The sequence below is a fragment of the Lycorma delicatula genome, chromosome 12, assembly GCF_047948215.1.
Source record: "Lycorma delicatula isolate Av1 chromosome 12, ASM4794821v1, whole genome shotgun sequence".
In the NCBI taxonomy this organism is placed as follows: Eukaryota; Metazoa; Arthropoda; class Insecta; order Hemiptera; family Fulgoridae; genus Lycorma; species Lycorma delicatula.
The window spans coordinates 18250263-18273827 of NC_134466.1; the positions used below are offsets into that span (position 1 = coordinate 18250263).

The 23565-nt window shown below is 29.3% G+C and overlaps 1 protein-coding gene across 2 annotated transcripts in view; it reads right to left on the reverse strand.

The window, feature by feature from the left end:
• LOC142332982 (uncharacterized) overlaps positions 1-23565 on the reverse strand; it is a 49635-nt gene that overhangs the window by 21896 nt on the left and 4174 nt on the right. The window contains exons 2-3 of one of the 2 annotated variants that reach the window (XM_075379741.1): positions 18282-18400; positions 606-760 (exon numbers count right to left, since the gene is read on the reverse strand). In XM_075379741.1, coding sequence (XP_075235856.1) covers positions 606-741 — 136 coding nt within the window. In that variant the 5' untranslated portion in view covers positions 742-760; positions 18282-18400. Of the gene's footprint in view, positions 1-605; positions 761-2771; positions 2909-18281; positions 18401-23565 lie in introns of those variants that run through there. The other variant, XM_075379740.1, reaches the window with a different exon arrangement.

Sequence of the window (23565 nt, forward strand, 5' to 3'; positions counted from 1 at the left end):
ACCAAACTTAACCTACGCTCGCTAACCTCGACTAATTAACAGTAATGTTTTGATTATTTAAATAATAATAATTGCAATAATCACAGTTATTTATTATTTAAGTAATCAAAACATTACTGTGTTAATTAGTCAAGGTTACCGAGGGTACATTAAGTAAGGTTAAATTATAAAAAATAAATATAAATTGTAATATAATGGTTATGTCAGGTGATATTAACAATAATAACCCAAAAGTTTGCAATTTATTTGACAGATTTTTTTTTTCATCAGTCTACAGTGATTCTTCAGATTAGAAGGACAGCCATTACACTGGTATTCTTGAAAATTGCTTTAACAATTGCAAAAATATTGTAGTGTATGTAAAACTTATGTAAATATATTTTATGAGATATATTCAAGAATTTCACTTAACTCCTATAAAATATTCACCACCTGTGTTTATAAACCGAATATAATGCAATAAACTAATTTCCAGTGGTTATTGCAATTAAAACAAGATTGAATATAATGTACTTGTTGTTATTAAAGACTTAATCACTTTTCTTTAGAAAATTAAATAAAAAAATTGTTAACTGAAACAAAAATTATTACTTTATAGTACTTACCGAATTCTTTATTTGCTTTAAACATTACATTCTGATAAAAAGGTTCAAGATTATTCAAAGGTATACTTTGTGTCAGTGAAGTGACAAGAGACAATACCAAAAGCACAGCTAATATTCGACGCAACAATTTATCCATGACTAAAATCAATTATTTTCTGGAAAAAAAATGTATACTTTTTGTACATGAATAATACTTTGGCATAAAAATACATGCATTTTAAATAATCGTAATATAATAAATTAAAAATCGCATATGTATAATATTTAATAATATATGATTAATTACATTTGATATGGAATATTAAAATTATCTCTAATAATTTAACTTTTACTTTTCTTTTGCTTTTTGAATTTCCAATTTCAAACAATTTTTCTATAAAAACATTTTCATTAATTAAATTTTAATTTATCTAAAATTATTTTGGAGTTAGAACTTCAATACAATCATTTTGTACAACCTCATACTTGAAAGCTGATTTTAAAATAAAAATTATGTATTTTTATTAAAATTTTCTCTATAATTTTAACATTACCTTTGATAAGGTGTGGTCGCCTAGCTTGCTCCATAAATTAAAATTAAAATTTCCTAAACTACCTTGTCTTACGGAATTATCTAGAAAGACGTTTCTTTCAGGTAAGATGTAATGATGACTTATCAAAATTCTTTGACGTTAAGTTGGGTGTCCCTCAGGCCCTGTACTAGGTCCTGTGTTATATTCTATATTCATAGTGGACCTTCCAGCCCTGCAAGGTTCCATTGTCGCCATGAGCTGCAAATGGCATTAAACCTTGTCTGTGCACGGCAAAAAAAATGGAAAATTAAAGATCATCGGAATAAATCAAAGCATGTCACATTCGCCATGCGAAAGGGTGACTGTCCCAGTACGTACATGGATGGTGTCTTGATCCCACAAACAGAGAGTATGCGGTACGTAGGACGACTTCATCTAGATCGGCATTTGACTTGTACATACCACGTGAGGATAAAAAGAAAAACTAAACGCAAAGTATAGGGAACTGCATCGGTTGCTACAGAGAAACTCACGCCTTATGTTGTCCAATAAAATACCTACCGTAACTTATGTAGATTACATAAGTTAAGCTATGACCAATCTGGACTTATGACATGGAGTTGTAGGGAACACAAGTAATAGTAACATAATGTCATACAATGCTTCTAAAGCGTAATTGCAGAGACATCAATTCATGAATATCTGGAGCTTACAATGGTTCATGAGGTTGTGAGACACCACAGTGTCTTCTTGCCAAACGATTTACTTATGGTTCCACTTAAGGAGCCGATTGTAAATATACTGGTTGTAGAAAAAAAAAGCAATAATGTTACACATAATTTCTTTTTATAATTATAAATAATCTTCACTGTTCTTGTTAAGATAATAATTATTATTACCTTTCTACTAGGATCACAATAGTTTCTATGTTTAATACTGCTTACCTTTCTTAGCTTTATTCTTTTATCTCTCATTGACACGTTTCGGAACCACTCCATTGTCAAAAATCTAGTTGTTCGGTAGAATGACACCGGTGAGAGTTTGTCCGACGGCTTAATGTGATTTGTCTATCTGAACTTGAGATTTATATAAAAAAAAATTATAGAATGGTGGTCAGGGGGAAAACGAAGGAGAAATTGTTTTCCTAAGGATACTTTTTGTTTACTTTAGCAAGTAGAATCCAAAGAAGTATAGCCAGCCCACCATTTTAGAAACACTCTGTATGTATGTATATATATATATATATATAAATTCCTTAAACATGGTTTCCACTGATAATTTGTTTTTAATAGAATAAAAAATAATTAAAAATGTTATATCCACCTACACAGCAAGACAGTTGTGTTTTCTCAAGATCTCTTTGTTTATTTCGAACCATCTTCAGGTGGCAAAAATAATATAAGTGAAAAATTAATATGATTAATGTCATGATTGTGTAATTATTTTAATTTTGACTTATTATATTATTATTATTTCCTGATGGTTTGAAATAAACTGAAAGATCTAGAGAAAACACTTCTTTTTGCTGGTAAGGTGGATATAATATTTTTAATAATTTTGTATATATATATATATATATATATATAGTTACCAAAAAAAATAAAATTATCAAACTATAATTACAACTACATCTAGAAATTATTGAAAAACTTACCGTATTCTAGAAAGATTATAATCTGCTAATAAAACGAATAATGATATCATTGAATGGTGTTAACTGCTTACATAATGAAACTAACAAAATTTTGAAATAATGTTCAGTATCTTATGCAATTAATCATGTATATTACCAAATTAATAAAAAATTATTTCTTTAATAGTTAGATTTACACTGTCAAAAAGATAAGACAACTAATACAAACAATAAAATTAATACAAACAAATGTTTGAATCTTAGTTATGATAAAATACATAATCTCTCTCTCTCTCTCTCTCTTCTCACACACACGTGCATGCGCACAGAGAGAAAGAGATAATACACAAGCATGTTGTTTATATATGCGTATTTGTACAACAGTTAAATTACCTGGCGCACATTGCTTAACAGGTTATCAATTTTCAATTATTTACAATTACAAAAATGTCAAAAGATTTAATCGTTTGAATGTTAAAATGTTTCTAAAACAATAAATGGTAATTTATGTCGATACCAATTTTCAAAGAATGAAAATTATATTACATACTAGCAGACCCGATAATGCTTCGATATTGCTAAATTTGAGTATTTGAGTATATGTATATAGATTAAATGAACACAATTGAAAGTTTGATAAAACATTAACAAAATGAACATTAAGGAACTTCACAAAATTTGACCTTTCCCTTTTCCTCTTTTTCATTTTTACAATATTCCCTATCCCTTTTCCCCCTTTCTCTTTTCCTTATTTCACTTCATTTTTCTCCTTTCCCCTTTCCAATTTCTTTTCCGTTTTTTCATTTTCCTCATATTCCCTTTCACCTTTTCAGATTTTTTCCCTATTTCCCTTTTCCCTAAGCGTAAATCGGTCCAGTTTTTTTTTAGTCCATAGCAGGCACACATATCAGAAACATTAAAATGGAATGGTAAAATATTTAGTATAGCGTGTGTTACTTTTACATCCAACAGACAGCGCAGTTTTAAAAAAAACAAAAAAAAACGAGTTTTTACGTGTCACAGGTGTGACCATCTTAGGTATATAGTTAGTAGGTATATAAAAACTTGTGCGTATTCGAATGTAAGATTGTGTCAAAATTTCAATGCAATTGGTGAAGAACTTTTGGAGATTTAAGATTTTGAACAACTGAACATTTTTACACTTTTATTTATATAGATTAAAACACTAAATATTACTGAAAACCGAAACGGTTTTGTAAAATATTTAACAAATTCAAGGAAGACGATGTTTAAAATTTTATTGGCTTGCTTTTTAAAAATGTTTACTGATGAAGAAAATTTACAAAAATCATCAATACCATAATCACGAGTACAACACCGCTAAAAAAATGTTAAATCAAGTTTTTAATCGACTTTAGCAAAATCATATCAGTAAAACCCACAGCGACGCAATTGCTATTTCTGCAGTTTCACTGGACCATCAGGTCAGAATCAGAATCCCACCGCAAATCTATTACTAAAATTTGATAAATGAGATGTTATCTGTACAATCAATCGTAAAAATGAAACAAAAGTTTGTTTGCTACACTAAGAAACCAAGAAGTACTCAAGACTACTTTTAACGTATGATCATCTACACGAAAGATTGGACCGACTTTCAATTATAATAAATTATTAAATATATTTATTACAAATTCATTAATAAATAGGATACGAAAAACAAGTATTGAAAAAGTTTAAGAAATCCTAAAAAAATTCTATAAATAATTTTTTTTTAAATTAATTAACTGGATTCTAGGAAAATTATATCCATCAGTGATTCTGCTTGACCCTCTGCTTATAATAACTAATTGTCAGATTTTGTGTCAGAGTGCAATTTTTTTATGTTTATATTTTTAATGTTTTATGTTTTTTAACAACATGTATAAAATAAAAATTAAATTGATATATTTGGGACTGAAATTTAGGTTATTTTTAAGTTTTTATATGTGACTGCACAGTTATACACCTTACTAAAAATCCCTCTCGATAAAAAATTTGAAGTTGACGCCACATGACTTCCTTGTAAACCTATTATATATATACACTTATATAACCTATTAAAAGTACATAAAATTTTATTTCATTAATAACTATAAAATGTTTTTACAATCTGAGGTTAATAGTTATAATTAATAAATCAATATATTTAAATTAAAAAAATAAAAATAGGTAATGAAGTCTGATTCGAACCAATGTGGCTTCCTTTGTAAGATTCAAATATTTCATTAATTCAAATTTTATTTGGCTATAACTCTGGAACCAATGAAAATAAGTACCACTTATGATATATTGTTGAAAAGCCCTCAATGAAGGTTTATACAGCAGTTAAGAAAAAGTCCAAAATCCAATTTTTTTAAATTTTGGGCTTTTTGGACACTTTTGGTTCAGTTGATTGCAATCAAAAGGGGAGGTGCACAACTAGATGTTACAACAGTCCGAAATCCAAAATTTCAACATACTACGGCTAATCGTTTTTGAGTTATGCGAAATACACACACGTACAGACATAATGCCAAAACTAGTCAAAATGAATTCAGGAATGGTCAAAATGGATATTTCCATTCAAATCTGAAAACCGACATTTTTCACGATTGCAATATTTCCATCAACGACTTACTAGAAAGTAAAAAGGATGGTGTGTTGGCTTGTTTGATGTATGCACTAACATTTTTATTTTTGCTGCTATTGTTGCAGAGAGGACCAATGTGGTGTGCCAAGAAGCTGTGCACGGCGACTCTCTCTCAGCTGACTTTCTCCCCTTAGAAGCAGCCCGTTGTCAATTAATTTAATTTCCAAGCGTAGATTACTTTTATTTAAATTTTATATTTCTATTTTTATTTACTTATTAGTATTTATTAATTTTATTTATTTAATTGTTTTTAATAAATAGAGATTATAGTTAATATTTCACAATAAATAAAAGGATTCTTTGTTTAGCAGGAGAGTCGGCGCGCATCCAGCCGGCGCATCATGTAGTCCGCTCTACACCAATAGCAGCAGCTGGACTGACAACTAACACAACCTTACACGAACACACACAAAACTAAACGAAGAAGATAGCCTCCCCCACGCCAATTCCCTGTTATCAATATGGCTAGCGTTAAACCTCATATATTTCTATTAAAAAATATTAAATTTTATATCTGCTCACTCCATTAGCCTATTTTAATTATAAAAACACCAAAATGTTCAGAAAAATATTACCTAAAAAACTAATAATTTTTTCTTAAAATATTTTTGTAAAATACTTAATATTCTCACAAACATGAGGATACGAATGCGTCGAGGGTCCAGGGGGTAGAGACCTGACTGGCTAGCTTTCTATAATTTTGATTGTATGTTTATATATTGCACATACAACTTGACCAACTGGTCTGAAATTTAAACTAGCTTCTACAACCCAAAGCAGTGTTCAACAGCTAGGTCGCAAATGAATATTCTAGTTCTGATTTAGGTCTATCTTACAATAGTTTAGCAACGGTTAGTCCATATGGATTGGAATTCTAACTGTAGCTTTTACTACCTTTATTTCATTAAAAAACTTAATCAGATTAAATAGAAATGTTGGAAATGTACATGCAATTATTCACCATAAAAGATTAGATACTCATGACTATCTTTCATCTTAAGGGAACAATATTATACGAGGATATTATGACGCTATCTTACTCTATCCGATCCAGGAAATCAACATGTAGTTGAATGTACAGAATTGTGAAAATGAATTTAAACACTTAAGTTATTTATTATTAAAAACTTTATTTAGAAAAAAAAATCATACATTTATAATTTTGGCCAAACAAGGGCATTCAAATATGAAACAACCCCAAAACATTTTTCTGGGGATTTTTAACTGATTGTTGAATATGAGCATGTGATTTATTTTCACTTGATACTTTTCTAACAGGCCTTTGCCTGATACTTTTCAGAGGCCTTTGCCTCTGAACATAAAAACGTGACTCGGAAAACATAACATTTTTCCTGTCTTTATTAGTTCAGTTAGCATGTGTTTTGGTTCACAAATGCCCTTTGTTTTGCACACTGCTGGTGTTAAAAGCTGTTTTTTAGCTGCCCAAGGAGTTTTCTACCCAGCTGCAAGAAGTCAACAAATAACAATTCTCATGCATAAATCTGTTCTGTTAATTCTAGATTTAAATCCACAGCAGATAATTTTGGATCAAATTTACTTTTTCTCACTAATAATATAACACCGATCCTGTGTTGAAATAGTTTTTTACAGCCACATTTGCTTTTACTATGAGGTGAAAAGGGACCAGTTTCTTTAAATAGCATTCACTATCCCTATTCAAGCCCATGCTCAGAAGCTACTTGTAGTTGTGTCATACTGGTATGCTCAGAAAGGAAACAATTTTTGAAAGTTTCTTAGAATTATGGTGATTATAATGTATTCAAGACACAAAGAACAAAAAATCCAGAATTATGATTCTGTAATAATAGAATAAAATAAACTTTCACAAAATACTATTTAAAACATGAAAATTGCTAAATAACCAAGAATATTAACCTCGCACTACATAGACAACCTTAAAGATTGATCAGGTCAAGCAGTGTAGTCAATATAGAAATAAACAAAAAAATCCCTGATGTTCAGTGGCTAATTTGCACGCTACTGTAAATAATCAGTGCTACAACATGCCAGATACTTAGAAACACACATCCATAAGTCTGCAACATCTGTTTTGGCATCCTTTATCTGTAGGGGCGCAGAAGATAAATGCACACAAGTATACAGAGTCCGATTTTTCTTGTTAACTGGTTTAGGCAATGCTCACAACCATTGCAAGTTTTCAAGCGAAATAAATGTAAATAAATCACATTTTTCCTTTCCTTTCCTTTAATGTCTTGACTTCTTACAAAAAAAGTACAAAAAAAATCAATAAACAAAAAAATTATTCCATTATTCCGTTATTTTAACAGCAGCAAAAATTTTTCCTCAAAAAACAAAAATTGCCCTCTCATTTAAAAATAAAGAGCAAACAAAATATTCAATAATAATTTTCTTCCAATCTGAAACATATTTTTAAAAAAAACTGCTAATTTCTAGTGATACTGAAACATCAAGGATTTTAAGTGGTGAGAAATTGGGAAACTGATGAAATATTTCATATGGTATATCAAAATTTAAAACAATAATAATAATTTTCTTAAGTAAAATAGGTGAAAGTGTAAAGTTACTAGAAATTTTTTACAATTTAAGGTCATATTTCTGTTGGATTATCAAATGTTTGGATGATCACTATACTAACAAAAACCTTATTCTAAACAGAAATCATTATTTCTATTAAGAATTAGAAGCAATAATTTTAAAATGAACATGGAGGTACATCTAAAAATTTCTTAGCGTTTTGAGAATAAATGCGAAGATACTAAAATTCTGAAAAAACGTTTTTTATTTTGTCAAGTTTAAAAAATTACTGGAATAGATCACATTAACTATGCTAAAATCACAACAAATATAAACAATAACAATTAATTATATGCAAGAAAGAATATAAAACATTCTATTAATATAATAAAATAAAGTTGTTTTAGTTACAGATTTTATATTTTAATTAGAATTATTAAACTTCAATTTGTTTATTTAAAACTAGCTGGTCAGGGCTCCAACCCCTAAACCTCCTATGCATTTGTTATCACCTGGTTCTGAGAATATTAAATATTTTACAGATAATCATTAAAAATGATTAGTTCAATATTTATCTGTTGCCATGGTAATAGAAATATAATGAAGTAAAAGGATTAATCCTTTTTTCTTTAATGTATATTTTTAACATCTTAACCTCCAAGGAGACTAGAACCTCGATCTATACGGTCTAAGGATTTAAAGTCTTAAAACCTTCCCTGGGATAACACGAAGAAAGCATCCTGAAAATCTGAAACCAATCGGTCAGTTGGTTCTTGCGTGGTGCTGTTTACATGGACAAACAAAACCTGCCACAAACTTTCAGATTTATGTATAGGATGATCAAAAATTACTTAAAAACCTAAAAAATAAAGCTATGTTCTAAAAAATTATTATAAAGTATCCATTAAAAATATGACTAATGTTGATGACATTAAATTAATATTTACATTAATGGAAACTTAAATTAATGATAATGTAATATTGACCTTAAATTCAAAGATAATATTTCTTTATCGTAAACACAGATGTAATATAGCAAAAAAAAGTAAATGATACCTACAAATGATTTAATCTTAAGGAATAAAGTGCGATATCAGTAAAATTAAGATAGAAACATCAGAATTTTTCATATCGCACTTAGCATTTTCAGTGCTTAGGAAATCTTAATTTCCTATCTGTAGACTTTGATAAAAGCTGATATTGCTATTTTGTTACATATTATATTATAAGTTATATTTTTTCTCTAGTTTTTAATGGCCTGCAATACATTTTTTGAAGATGGAAAATTGAATCAGATATTTTTTTAAATTCCTGTGAACACAAAAATTTGACAAATCATCATTGTAACTTCATTGAAAATAAACTTTGGTTAAACTGGTTTTACAAAACTAAAGATCTACAATCTTTAGATGATGAATTTTATTAACATTTGATTCAAAATTTCCGTTTTTCAGTCACTCCTTGTACATGGCTTTAAAATCTAAAACACTTTTTTCCATCTCCACATCCTATGGCTATGGTAGAAAGCGATTTCTACTAGTGCATTAACAAAAAGGATCATTTACATTTACTATGCATTTCTCAACCGTTTCACGCTGTAAATCATATTCCAGTTGTGAATTCTCTGGTTTTAAATAAACATATTCAATTTTCAAAATGTTCAATGTTTGCACAGAATACATGATATGTAGTGCAGATATTTACATTTCAATTTTGTCCTTCAGAAGTGTTAAAAAACAATGCGATCGAGATTTTGTTAGAGATAAAAGAGGCCTAACTCAAAATTTGCTACTTTAAAAGCGTATTAAAAAAAAAAAAAAAAAATATGTTTTTAAATTATTACTTTTAATTCTTAACAAAAAATACTAATTTATGTTTAGAATAAGTTTTTTGTGAGCATAATGACCATGTGCCTGAAAAGATATAAAAAAACCTATTTTAACCTTTTTTCTTGGACTTTTGTAAAAAAACAAACTGGAATTATTTTCTTCTGTTTTTGAGTTGATGTAAAATGTCTACAATTAAATCAAAAAGAAATGTTAAATTCCTGTAATTATTACGCTTTAATGCAATAATGAATATTAAAAGGTAATCGCTCTATCTTAAACAAAGAATTGTATACTGGTTTTACACAGTACTTAGCTATTAAGAACCAGAGACATACTTACATTCTTCTTATCCTATATAAACTATATTCCATACAGAAATAAATAGATGTATCGAGTTTATATTTTTATCTCTCATAATTTTTTTTCTGATGATTAATTCACTAATCTTAAACTTGCACATGGGGATACAAAATGGAAATTTTGTTGCTTGTGAAAAATGCCACCTGACCAGAACCTCCAGATGAAAGGCCAAAACACTACTGCTTCTTCATAGAAATCAGCAGTCTTTTCAATCATTGTCTACAACATAATTCCAAAAACTTATTTTTAAATAAAAAGCTAAAGCTAATTATCTTAGTATACCAGATAGAGCATGAAAAATTACATTTATTTGTGGTGAAACCTGAAAATTTGCATTTGAGATACATTGCTCTGGTTCTGATTCATCTCTGGTTCTAATATTTTCATCAATTATCACCTTACAAGGGCAGACAGTCAGCTTAAAAGAGTATGTTGATGCTCTCTCATAGGATGGCAGAAGGGAGTCTCTACTTCAAATCCAAAATGGTAGCTTCCATTGAATAAACTCCATTTAGAGATTTTTTGAACGGTTCAAGTAGCCTATTTGTAAATCTAAGGTCACAACAATGGCAGCAGCTGGGTGGTAAGCAATCCAATCTTATAATAGTGAGATTTGGGTTCAAATCTCTGTCTTTATTTTTAAACTTTTTCTTTTTTCTTACATATATACATCACAGATTATTTTTTATAATAATATTTATAAAAATTTGGAAAAGCTAAATGAATTTCATGTTCGCCGGTTATTATTTTATTTGAATATAACAATTATTAACCTAAAAATCCTTATGAGTAACAATAGGGGATACATGAGCGATGAAGGATTAACAAATAGACAACAAACATATTTTGTTTTATAAAACTTGAATAAAATTAAATAAATTTTTTTATTGTTTGTACAAATAACTAATTTTTTATTAGATTAATAATTATTACATTCAAATAATAATCATCAAACATGTGATTCGTACAATTTCTCCAGATTCTTTTAAATATTATGATTATTATTATTATAAATACTAGATAAAAATTCATCAAAACAATAATATGGAAAGAAGAGGAAAAGCAGGTACACTCAGAAAAAATGAAGGAAACATGAAAAAGAACAAAAGAAGCAAAAAAGAAATGATATTATTGACTCTAATAGGCTGCTTCAAAATAATTTGCATTGTTGTATATGAGAAAAAGAAAGAAATTTTTAAAAAAATGACAGACTCAAATCTGACCTCATGACTATGAGACCGGAGTGCTTGCCACTCAGCTGCTGTGACTGTAGATATACAAATAAGCTACTTTTATTTATTTTAATTTCTTTTTATTCATAAAATGTACATTATAATCTGTTCAACTAGTGAACAATGAACACCCCCCTCATGAGATGGTGGCCCAATGAGATGAGGATAATATGTATGACACGTAAATGAGGTATAGCCTTATACAGACTCAGGCTGACTGTTCCCAAGAGTGGTTAATTGAACTCTAATGACCAAAGTACACCAGTATACATTATCTAGTATTCAAATGCATGTAAAAGAAACTAACTTTTACTAGGATTCAAACTTCAGAACCTTCAACTTTGAAAATCATCTGTTAAATAGTTTGTAATGACAAGTTTACCACTAGACCAGTCCAGTGGCCAAAATAAGCTACCTAAAGCAAAAAAATCTTTAATGGAGTTATTCCAAAATGGAGTCAAGTTGGAAGCTGTCATTTTGGATTTAAAGAAGGGACCCCCTCCTATCAGTCTGCAAAATAGCACCAACAAACAACATTATAGGTTGACCAACTGCCCTTATTCGTCAAGATATTCTGTCATTTTTCTGACTTAAATGACTTGATACTTAATGGTACTTCATTATTGTTTTCTTCTTTTTTGGCTAATATACATGAGTATAAACTGAATTTAATACTTGTTAAAATTGTATAGAGATTAATAATATTTATTAACATCTTATCAATTTAAATGAAAATGCAAACAAAAAAAGTAAACATTAGTAATCAATAAACAAATAATAAATATTATTACTAAGTGCAATATTTAATTAATTTATATTTATAAAAGACCAGTTGTAAAAAAAATTACACAAAAACATTGGTCAAAAGTGTATAGTTGTGTTAAATTAGAAGAAAAAAATTATTTAAAAATGAAAATAAAAATAAAAATATGTCAGTTATCTATCGGTAAATTTAACACCTTCACATATGTGATGATTCATTATATTTTCTGAAATGCATATTAAAAATAGTAGTAAATGAGAAATCATTGGTTTAGTTTAAAGAACTCGACACTTTTTATATATTAAAAAATATATTAAAGGATATAAAATAAAGTTTTGAGTTACTGATAAACACCAATAATAGGATGCAAACTCTGATGGTGTTTACGTTTATCAAATGGAGTACCCAATGAAAATGATCTACCGAATCAACATTTTCATCCATCAGTGCTTTACACAATACTTCAACAGTTCATTCAATTGTCATGAAATCTTCCAAGTCAAATATCGCTTGACAATATGCAGGAGATCTGAAGAAGCCGGAAGGAGACACATCCATCATTTAAGATAGCTAGATGAAAGGTTGACAAAAGGTTTAGATTTTCAATATTATGGATTAAAACACTGTAAGACTTGTAATGTAAAGGTTGTGCTATAGAAATAATATTTAAACCTGTTTAATACTTATTACATTTGTTAAAAGTAGTTATTGATAACCGATTAGAAAATCAGTAATTATCAGCAGCATTATAGGTAAATGCTACAATCAGTAGAACTTGTAAAGTTCTACTAAGTAAAATGACATGGTCATTAATATTTAATATGGAGCTACTGTACATTCAATGGCAATGTCGAATAAAGATGTTTGGTGTTCTCACTACAGAGTTGAAATGCCAACAGGTCTACTCCAAGCTTACTATTAGATTTAGTAAGCGATGGAAGTAGGTGTAAATAATTTGCACTTACTGCATTTTATTTGAGTACTTTTTACTAGAAAAAATTTTAATAAATAAAGGTATATAAGGTGAATTTAGATAAATAAACTTAAATAATTAGCTTTAGAGTTTTATAACATTATACTTTACAATTATTATTATATATTTTGAACAAATCTATGTTAAAAAAAGAAAAAATAGTTTGATTCCGATTAAATAAAAATATACTCTTACACCAACAAAAAAATTAAGCACAAACCATGGAAAGCAAAATGAACTGTATTAGTATTTACCTTACAACTAAGAAAAGCCGTGGTAAAATCTTGGTCAGAACATCTACAATATTTTAAAACATTCAGTATTACAAAAAAAATGTTACAATCAGAAATAATTATAATTTTTCCAATTATAATACAGTTTGAAATAAAATTAATTAAAAAGAAAAAATATGTCACAATATGAATATTACATACAGTAAACTAAAAAAAAAAATAAATAAAATAAAAATAACATTTTTTGAACATATTATAAATCAACTGTTACATAAAGAGGCTACATTAGTTGATATCAAGTTTTTATGATTGTCTCATTCATGATTACACATTTATGATTATAAATACAAATTCCTTGTATAAGAACATTAACACTATTTAAATTATTTTAGAATTTAAACCTTATTACCCTAGGATATTACTAGTTTGGTGACATGAAAGATATTCTTTAAAATATTTGTAATAATGATTTTCAATATTATTTTTAGAGGTAAAAAAAGTACTAATTAACATAATTATATAAATTAAGAATTTTTTAATAGTAAAATATTGAAAAAATATTTCTTAATGTAAATTTAACATACAACAAAATCAGAAATAAAATAATTGTTTAAATGCATAATAAAATACCATATTTGCAATAATAATTAATAACAGTACTTTTAATGGTAGAAGAGAAATTCATTTTAATTATAAAATTAACTATATAACATTAAAACTAAGTATTATAATATTAATGAAAATTTTCTCCACAATATTTGCAAATAAGGATTTAAAACATAATATATTTAATAATGAAAGAAAAAATTAATTAAAAACTTACATAAAAAATATTTTTTTTCACTTTTAATTGTATTACTGATTTTCTACATTGCCTTTAATAATAATTTATCAATAATTATTGGCTTACTAATTTCACATTTAAAGAATTTTGTAATTCTTTGCGCATATGATTACACAACAGTCATCAGGAATGAAATATATAAAAACTCAAGCCAACTGAAAAGTTAAAAAAAAATACAGACAATTAAGGTCCTGGTTTGTTGTGCATAAAAAAAGACGCTTTATTGAAATCGGATGGCACGTCACCAGATTGATCTTGCACAGCCAACATGGGTCTCTTCTTTTTTGTCTACATAACATAGAGACTGTGATTATATACCTTTCTTACTGCCTTAACCTTGTTTAAGTCTCTCAACACTTAAATCAAATTTTGATAAATATCTATTAGTTCATTTTTTCTATACTACCATTATAACTTTACACTTTGTATAATTGTTCACAATGTTTCTGCCACTTATTAGAACTCTCTTCTGTCCTAAACACTAATAACCTCTGCACTCTGATAATACATTTCAATTTTATTTCTCTAAAATGTTATCTTACTTTTGATTATGCCCGTTTCTTGTAATTAATTATTGTCTTTTCTATATTTCTATATCTTTCAATAAGTCTTCCTTAGGTGGTTTCCATTTTCTACTAAATGTATTCTCTTGATGCCGTTTGTTATAACCTTGATCTCCCACATTCCTGTTTTCACCCATTATTTCTAACATATCCACTCTCTAGCCTTATTAATTCTATCTTTAAATTTACTCATTTGTTTTTTATAGCATCTACCTTTGCGAATAACTTTTAAACCTGTTAAAACATTCTCTTTTAGTTTTGAATCACATGATCCAAAGAGGCCTGTTCGAACCAAAAAAAAAATTTTAATTTATTAATTTGTTTTTTATATAGTATCTACCTTTGTGAAAAACTTTTAAACCTGTTAAATCATTCTCTTTTAGTTTTGATTATATCTCGTTTATTTTAAATTCTTTCTTTAATTATGAACTTAAATGAATGTAACATTATAAATAATATGTTCATCAGTAGCCAACCCAAGTAACCAGCTGAAGAGAAGTGGAGACTGCCTATTACCCTGTTGTACATTTGTGTTGATCTCAAAGCAATTTTTTTGTTTTTTAGTTTTATATAATTTCTGTTGTTTTATCTTTCTTTTCAGATTATAATGATTGTGTTATATTTCCACTAGAACACTACTAGACTTGCACAGATTTTCAGAACTACGTACAATTTTTGTTAATGATATTTATCATGTAATTTATTTTTTCTGTAATTTTCTAGAAATAAAAACCAGTATAATTATTATTACTTATATTAATATTCTTCATTACTGCAAATATGTTCATGTATTTCTCAAGAGTTTATAATAACAAGAAATTACCTTTTATTTTAATTAATTACAATAAATTGATTAAGTAATTTTAATTAAAGATAATCTAAAATTTATTTTTGTTTCCTGTATTTCTAAATTTTTTCTGAATGTCAGCTGTAGTTAACTGTATTTATTTCTGTGCCTCTTGATTGTAACCTGATAAGAAATCTTTTTAAAGCTGTTTTTTTTTTGCATAATCAAGCGATCCTGTTTCAGATAATTTGACCAAATTTATTTATTTGTTTTTCATTCCACTATTAATAGGTATCAATTGAATATAATTCAAAGATATATTCAAATCAAAACTTGTTCTAATTGATTTTCAAATATTCTGGTACGATCTGTTATCAAATTAAATCTTCGGTGAATTATACAAATTTCTGAATACTGTATTATATTCAAAAAAATCTTATCATATGTTGTATTAAAAATAAATTAACTTGTAATATTTGTGAAAAAAAGGTCAATTTAACCCAAAGTATGTTTGTTATTTACTAGAAGAATAAAACAAAACATTAAAAAACCAAATGAATGGCATTTAATGTGTAGAAAATGTATAAAGATAAATTTTGTATCGGCATTACCCAGAATAATAGTAAACAAAAATTATGTAAGTATAAATATTAATTTCAAGAAATTTAGATTTTGAAGTAAAAGAACAATTAAATAAAATATGTAATGCATGATGTGTTTTTTTAGGTTAACTAACATGATTACACATAAACTTTGAACAAAGTTAAATGATTTGAGGTTGTTGAGGGGGTATACCTTCAAATTGATTTCATAATCGACTATCAACTAGACAATTCTTTCATTGAGGAGCTAGACTATAAAATAAATATTCAAATTCTCAATTATGGAAGTTTGCTGCAAGTGTGTGGAGGAGACTGGGTCGATTGTGTTTGCACTTTGGCAATCCTGATGACCTTGATGAAAGAAAGAAAGACGATCCTATAGCAGCAGTGTCGACAATATTCAACAAGTTTATTGAAAATTTCCAGCTTCTTTACTCTCCAGGGCCATTAATGTGTGTAGATGAAATGCTGGCTGCATTTCAAAATGTCCATGTCTATGAAACCGACTAAATACAGACTCAAAAACTTATGCTTGACGGACACAAGAACTCACTATGTATATAATTGGTACATATACTGTAGGAAAGGATGGAAGATTGTTGTCTCAGGAGGAAAAGAAACTGTTAATCCCTACCAAGCAGTCATCCAGCTGGCAAAACCAACTGAAGGTTCACATTATAATATTACAGCCAATAATAGGTTTAGCTCAATCAAGCATGCTAATGAGCTTTTAAAGACAGATCTTACGTATGTTGGTACCCTTAAAAAAATAAAACAGAAATTCTACCCGAGTTCAGCCAAACAAATCACATAAAGAAGAATCATCTATGAATGGCTTTAATAAAGATCTCATCCTAATTTCATATGTACCTAAAAAGGCAAAAGTAGATATCCCTATTTCTTCTACACACCATGCCCCTGCTAATGATATTTGCTCAGAGATGCCTGAAATCATTGCTTTTTTGACCTAACAAATGGAACTGCTGATGAAGTCGACCAAAAATGTGCAAACTACACAGCGTGCCGAAGAACCCAGCATTGGCCTATGGTGATACTTTTTACAAATATTGATGTTTGTTCAGGTGTAAATAGTTATATTCTTTACCAGAGCTACAAGGATGTTGAAAAATTGACAAAACAGCTTGGTTCATCCACATATGACATAGAGAATGAAAACAACGAATTTATCCTGTGAACTGGTATTTGCTCATCCAGTAGATATACCAGATATTTTTGAAAGTCAAAAAACATGTTCATTTTGTCCTCCAGAGTTAAAAAAAAGGGCCCAGATATCCTTGTCAGCAATGTACAGCAGGATGACAAGGAAGATCTGCAAAAACTGTTTCAAAAAATGTGGCTTTGAAAAGACTTATACCTAAAGAATTTATAGTTTTTAAACTATTTTAATTTGTATTTTTAAATTGGTTTTGTGTAGTTTTATAAAAAAATTAATAGTCTCTCACATTTATTTATTTTTTAAATAAACTAATGTTTCTTTTAGTATAGTTTAAAATTTAAGTGTATACAATAACCAGTGTTTAATTAATACTAATTCTAACTAAGAACATGTTATAAATACTGTATTTAAGAATATTTTGTCATTAAATTTGATCTGCGTTGCTTTGTGTTAATTATACCCAAATTATATAACAGTGTCTCTTAGACGTACGCTAATAGTTATGTTTAAAAATATATTTTTAAACATGAAGTTGTTAAGGGTTATATTATATCTGCTGTACACCCTATCTTGATCTTATATTTGATGAATTCTGTAAAGATATAAATATAGTCATTTAAACACTTGTATAAAAAAACCTGAAACCATCAGTCTTATCCAAATAAGTAGCTTCATTACTAATATTTTATTGTTAAGAAAAAATATTTTTGGGCTAAGGTAATTAATTAAATTCATGAACCTCAATGCAGAACTAAGCCTCTAAATATTGTAATAAAATAAATTAAAATTTTGTAGAATTAAGACGATATAAGTGCATCCAACAAGTTTTCTTAATTCTTTTATTAAACGTTTTCTCTGAACTTAAAAAAAACCTATGGAACCTTTTTTATTTAAAGCCCTTCTATAAGAGTTGCTGATCACTGAAATATTGCTTAAATTTATACTAAAGTTACCACTTTTCTACTTTATTTTTTTAAGGGTTTTTAATATATTTTGTAAAAATTTAATTAAAAACTCACCAATTACTGTTTCTTTTTCAATTTTACTTTATGAAACTGAAGAGTGTCTTGCCGATTGAATTCTGTGATAAAGTCCTTCATAACAGCACTACTCTCGGTATTGCTTCACAAAAGTTTATCTATTAAAATAATTACAAAGTTATATTAAAATAAACAAAGAACAAATACAGTAATTTGTATTACTATAATTTTTTTTCAATGACACAGTACATTCAATTTAATCCTAAAGTATACACAAACATATGTACAAAAATAAATTATAAAATTTATTTTTATGCTTGTTACATTGAAGTAATTTGGTTGATTAATTTACAAAAAGAATAAGTCTGAATTAGCCTATTTAAAACCTCTAAGCCTAGGTTTGTTGTACTTTTAATAAAATAATCTATCGGGAAACAAGAGTCATAAGTACACAGCCATATCTCTATAAAGGGTCTATTAAGAAAGAAGCAACTTTATTAGCTATTGCCTCAGTCTATAAGATAAAGCAAGAGCAATTAATCCATTGTCGTAGAAATTATTTTGGGAATAAGGGACCAAGCTGTCAACTTCACAATAACAGTAATAATAATAATATTTTTTCTATCTCTGTAGGAGACATAACTGAACAGTTGCAGACAACCTCTGACATGACCTACATCAATTTTGGAAAAAGGCTTAGCCAATCTTAATAAAAACCAACATCATGAGTTAGGCTTAGTGAGGAAAAATGAATACTGAAGAGCTTATCTGATGCCTTTTTCACAAAAATAAATATACTATTGTATATCAGCATGTTAAATTGATCAAAGTTAGCTGATATTCAACCCTGAAATATACTGCTGTAGTATAGTGTTATATCTCACATGACATATATTTCCACAGTAGCCATCAATCAGCAATTTATAGTCTAACCACAGTCCTATCCCCTTCATTGTGTTTAATGCTGGTAAAGGGGTAGTTCATAAAACACAAAACCTGTGACTGTTTTCAACTGTGAAATATGTTTTACAATTTGTCTTTTGCGAAAAAGCATACAGTGCTTAAATGAGTAGGTGACAGTGTCATTTTACGATATTATGAGCAACACTGTTATGAGATTGATGCCAGAAAAACAGAGAGAAGCAGTCCAAACAAATTCAAGTGGCATTATTGAACTGAAAAATGATAGCTGCAACATTTTGGGTACACAAATGAACCCAAATACTGCCAGAATTCACAGAACTTGGGATCGGAGTGATATCAGAATCTTACTGTGAAATGAAGGTCACAAAAAATAAAAGGTGCAAGCTACTATCAATGGCAATTTTTTTCTACATGAAAATGCATAACTTTATTCTCCAGGCCAATTACCAATAGCTTTAGGTTACTGTTCAAGTTAGGGAGTTTTTATAATTTCTCCTATAGTCTGAACTAGGCTTTATGTGAATCATCTCTTTATTAAGACGAAGATCTAGCCAGTAATGCAGTATAATGAAATTAATGAGGGATTCACAGATGGAAACCCTGTTGGTTTATTCCTCAATACAAGTTTGCATAAGTTGGTTTTGTGGTTGTTTCCAAACGTAGAAGACATCTATGGGGAAAAAAGTGTGGATATGTTTATAAGATATAGTGATTCTCAATAATAAAATATTTAAGACTGTTCTTTACTGCTAGAATTATTATGCGTATTTGTCTGAACGTTGTGTAGAGTGATCTTTTCATTATGATGTTAGATTTTTACCAAAGTAAAATACGCGAGTTTTTGTGCATTCATAAAGACAAATTTTAATAATGGCTAAACAGTTTTACCTATAATTAAAAATTAGCTTAAACCTGATTAAAATTTAGATATTTATTTGAAAACATCTGTAAAGGAATTGCAGATGTTCATGATAAATTTTTTTTTTTTGTTTCTACTTACCCAGGATGAACTTGTACTTTAAAAAAAAAAATCAATAAAATAACAAGTCATTTATGTATGTTAACTGCCATAAAAAAATTATTGAAGGCGACATGACATGAGTCAAGGCGACATGATATGAGTCATGTCACCCGAAAATGGCATTGCCATTTTCAAGAAAAATGGCAATCCTCACTTTTCATTGCGATAAACTGCGATGAAAAGTGAAGAGTGAAGTACACCCATTCGCTGTTTACTGAGCTAAACTATTACAAATCAGTGTCCCAAGCCCCATCCAGATGCAGGAGATCTTCAGCTTTGAAAGTGACAGCTTCATTCTGTTCACAACTAGGGCTGGCAATATAATGAAAATCATTATTCTTAAGAGAATGAGAAAGCAACTGTGACTAGTGTTTTACCATGCGTATTCTTTTCAAAGGTGTCAGGAGGCCATAATGTTGTATGCTGCGCCCGTCTGGGCTCATCGTTTACAATTCCAATGTTATAGGAACATTCTTTTGCAAGCCCAGCAATCTTCTATAGTATGCTGTTGTCGGTGGCTACAGGACTGTTTCGTGAGAGGCAATCACTGTAATTGCCGGCATAAAACCCCTAGATATTTTGGCTGCGGAGCGTAGCCAGTGGTACATTTCAAAGAAGGGAGGCCTTCTAACGTCAGGGCGTATGCAAGAAATTGATAACCAAGGTTTTGACTCTTGGCAAGTTAGGTGGAACAATCCTTCTACTGGTCGATAGACATGTGGTATTTTTCCAAATGTTAGGGAGTTGTGAACTATTAGCTGGGTTTCCCCCGATCGGCGTATTACTCAATTTTTTTCGGGACATGGTGCTTTTATGGATAGTTTGGCTAGGTTTAGATTGGTTGAATCCGGCTTGTGTCCAGACTGTAGGGTCGATGACACGGTGGACCATGTCCTGTATGTCTGTCCAAGGTACGAAGCTGAGCGTACCGAAGTTATTAGGGAACTTGAGAGAGTAAACTCTTTCTTTGATATGCGAGTCAACTGGAGGACTTGTAGACTGGACAATTGTGGCTGGCTTCCTTCGATTCCTCATCCAACGTAAAGCGGCCGAAGGGATTTAGTAGAGTAGGAACCCGGACGGCTAGGGTCCGCTTGGACAGTTTGATTGACTGAAGGTATGCGCTTTGGCAGTGAGCCACAGTTAGTTAGATAAGAGGTGTCATGATTGTTAAAGCTGTCAGCGGAACGGATTGCACTGCCGATGGGCATGGGATGCCAAGCAGTCGTGAGGTGTACCGGCGTTTTGACGAGGGCAGATTAGAATGCGCAAACGACACTGTCGGCGGGATGCAGTTACACTGCCGAAGAGCATGGGACACCATGCAGCCGTGAGGTGTAGCGGCATCTCGACGATGGTTTAAGTGGTAAATGTCACGCGGGACTCTGCGATGGAGCCGAGTGAGAGTAGAAAGTCTGTCCTTCTCTCCCTAGTGGACCAGACCAAAGTTCATAATATAACCTAAGTCTGGGGTTTGTTACAAGTTTAGTTTGAGTTTAATAAAGGAACTAGGACTAAATTTTCGTTGTTGCAATCAACATGTTTGGTGGTATGTTGTGTTATTTGCCTCGAATTACGAGACATTCACCGAAGTGGCTCATAATAAGTAGAACTAGGCGCGGGGTTCGCGCTTCTGCGAGCTCGGTTAGCTAGTTCAGAGGTAAACTATGTAGGACATTCTAGATGTCCGGACGAGGCCTACAGCCAAGGCAATAAGCTGAGTTATTAAATCACCGAGGCATTTACATCAGTGGCATCCCAACGAGACCAGGCTTATTATTATGAGATGTAAAAAGTCAGTGAGCGATAGAACTCCCGTTAAAGCCCAACAGGGCTAGGAATGTTTCGGTGTGGCGACCGAAACGTCAATAGGCGGGTGTCTTCTCCTACAGGGTTGTAATGCGACTAGTGTCTATTGTATTCTAAATACTTTATACGCAGCACAGCAATATGAAAAATTGTGTTAAGCAAGGATCAAGATAACACTCTCTGAGCTGTATCAGCATATCAAATCTTCTACCTATTTAAGCCTGAATCTAAATAATACACCTTAACATGCATCAGAGCATATTAAATTTGTTATCTGTACTTTGTTTGGTTTTGTTTTGTAAAATTATCAAACTGTTTGGTTTTAAGATAATACAGTTTTAAACGGTTATATTAAAAATTAAACCAATCAATCTTAATTAGAACATTGTACCAGGGGAATATATATACTCATCCAGTAGATTTTACTGTCTCATAATGACAGCAAAAAAAGTGTTTATGCAACTTACAGGAGATTTTTCTATTACCCCATATGCTAAAAACTAAATTAATAAGAAAACACAGATTTTTTAACAAAATAAATACTCATAAACTTTTCAATTAAAATGAATTTACTATTATTTTCAATATTTCAGGTATTTCCTTTAGTATTTGTGCAGCTGTATGCATTTCCATACAAACCTCTTTATTACCCCCTTTATGATTCTCTTTACAATGTATTTTCATTGCATAATTTGTCCAGACCAGTTAGAAAAAAAAAAACTGTTATATAAATTATACCATTGAAATGAAAATAAAGAAATATATTTTTAATATAAATGATTTTACATCTTTAAATGTAAAATTTTTAAATGACAAATAAATAGAAGTTATTAATGAATAGAAAGTAGAATAAATATAATGTTTGATGAACTAGAATATAAAATTTTAATAGAAAAATAACACGCAACAAAATTTTTCCAAAATGGGTATTAAATCATACAAACATTAAATGTAATATTGAAACTGTCACTATGCATAGGATTATAGAAAAAAAATTAAATCTTATTTTTTCAGTTTTATATATATAAAGGTACTCAATCAACAAGGATATTAAGTAAAATTACCAGGAAATTGTATATGTGAACAGTGCAATATAACTAATATCAGGTGACAGGTACTGATTAAATGATAAATTCTATATCTTATAATACAAGAAAAATACATTGAATTCAGTTTTATGAAAATGGAAAAATGACTTATTAGAAATCTACATTTATAAAAATGAAACTAAAATTTACAGTAAAAACACAGCAGGCAAGCAAGTTAAGGCAATTAAAGATTGGGGTTGTGTCTAGTTTTTACGTACAAAAGATTTATTGTAGTATATCTTTAGTTTTAACATTCCTGTAAACGGTATTAGTGATAGCGGTAAAGTCATACCAATATAGTGCATAGTTCTTTCTTGATGTTTCTAGGCAGGAGACATGTATACTTTCAAAATCTTTTTTAGATTTACTTTTGATGCTGTCAAAAACAGATACATAATGCCAATGTTTTTAAAATATTTAGGCCAAGATAGAAGCTCAAAAAAATTTGATGAAATGTTGTGTCCTTAAATTTGTTTATATA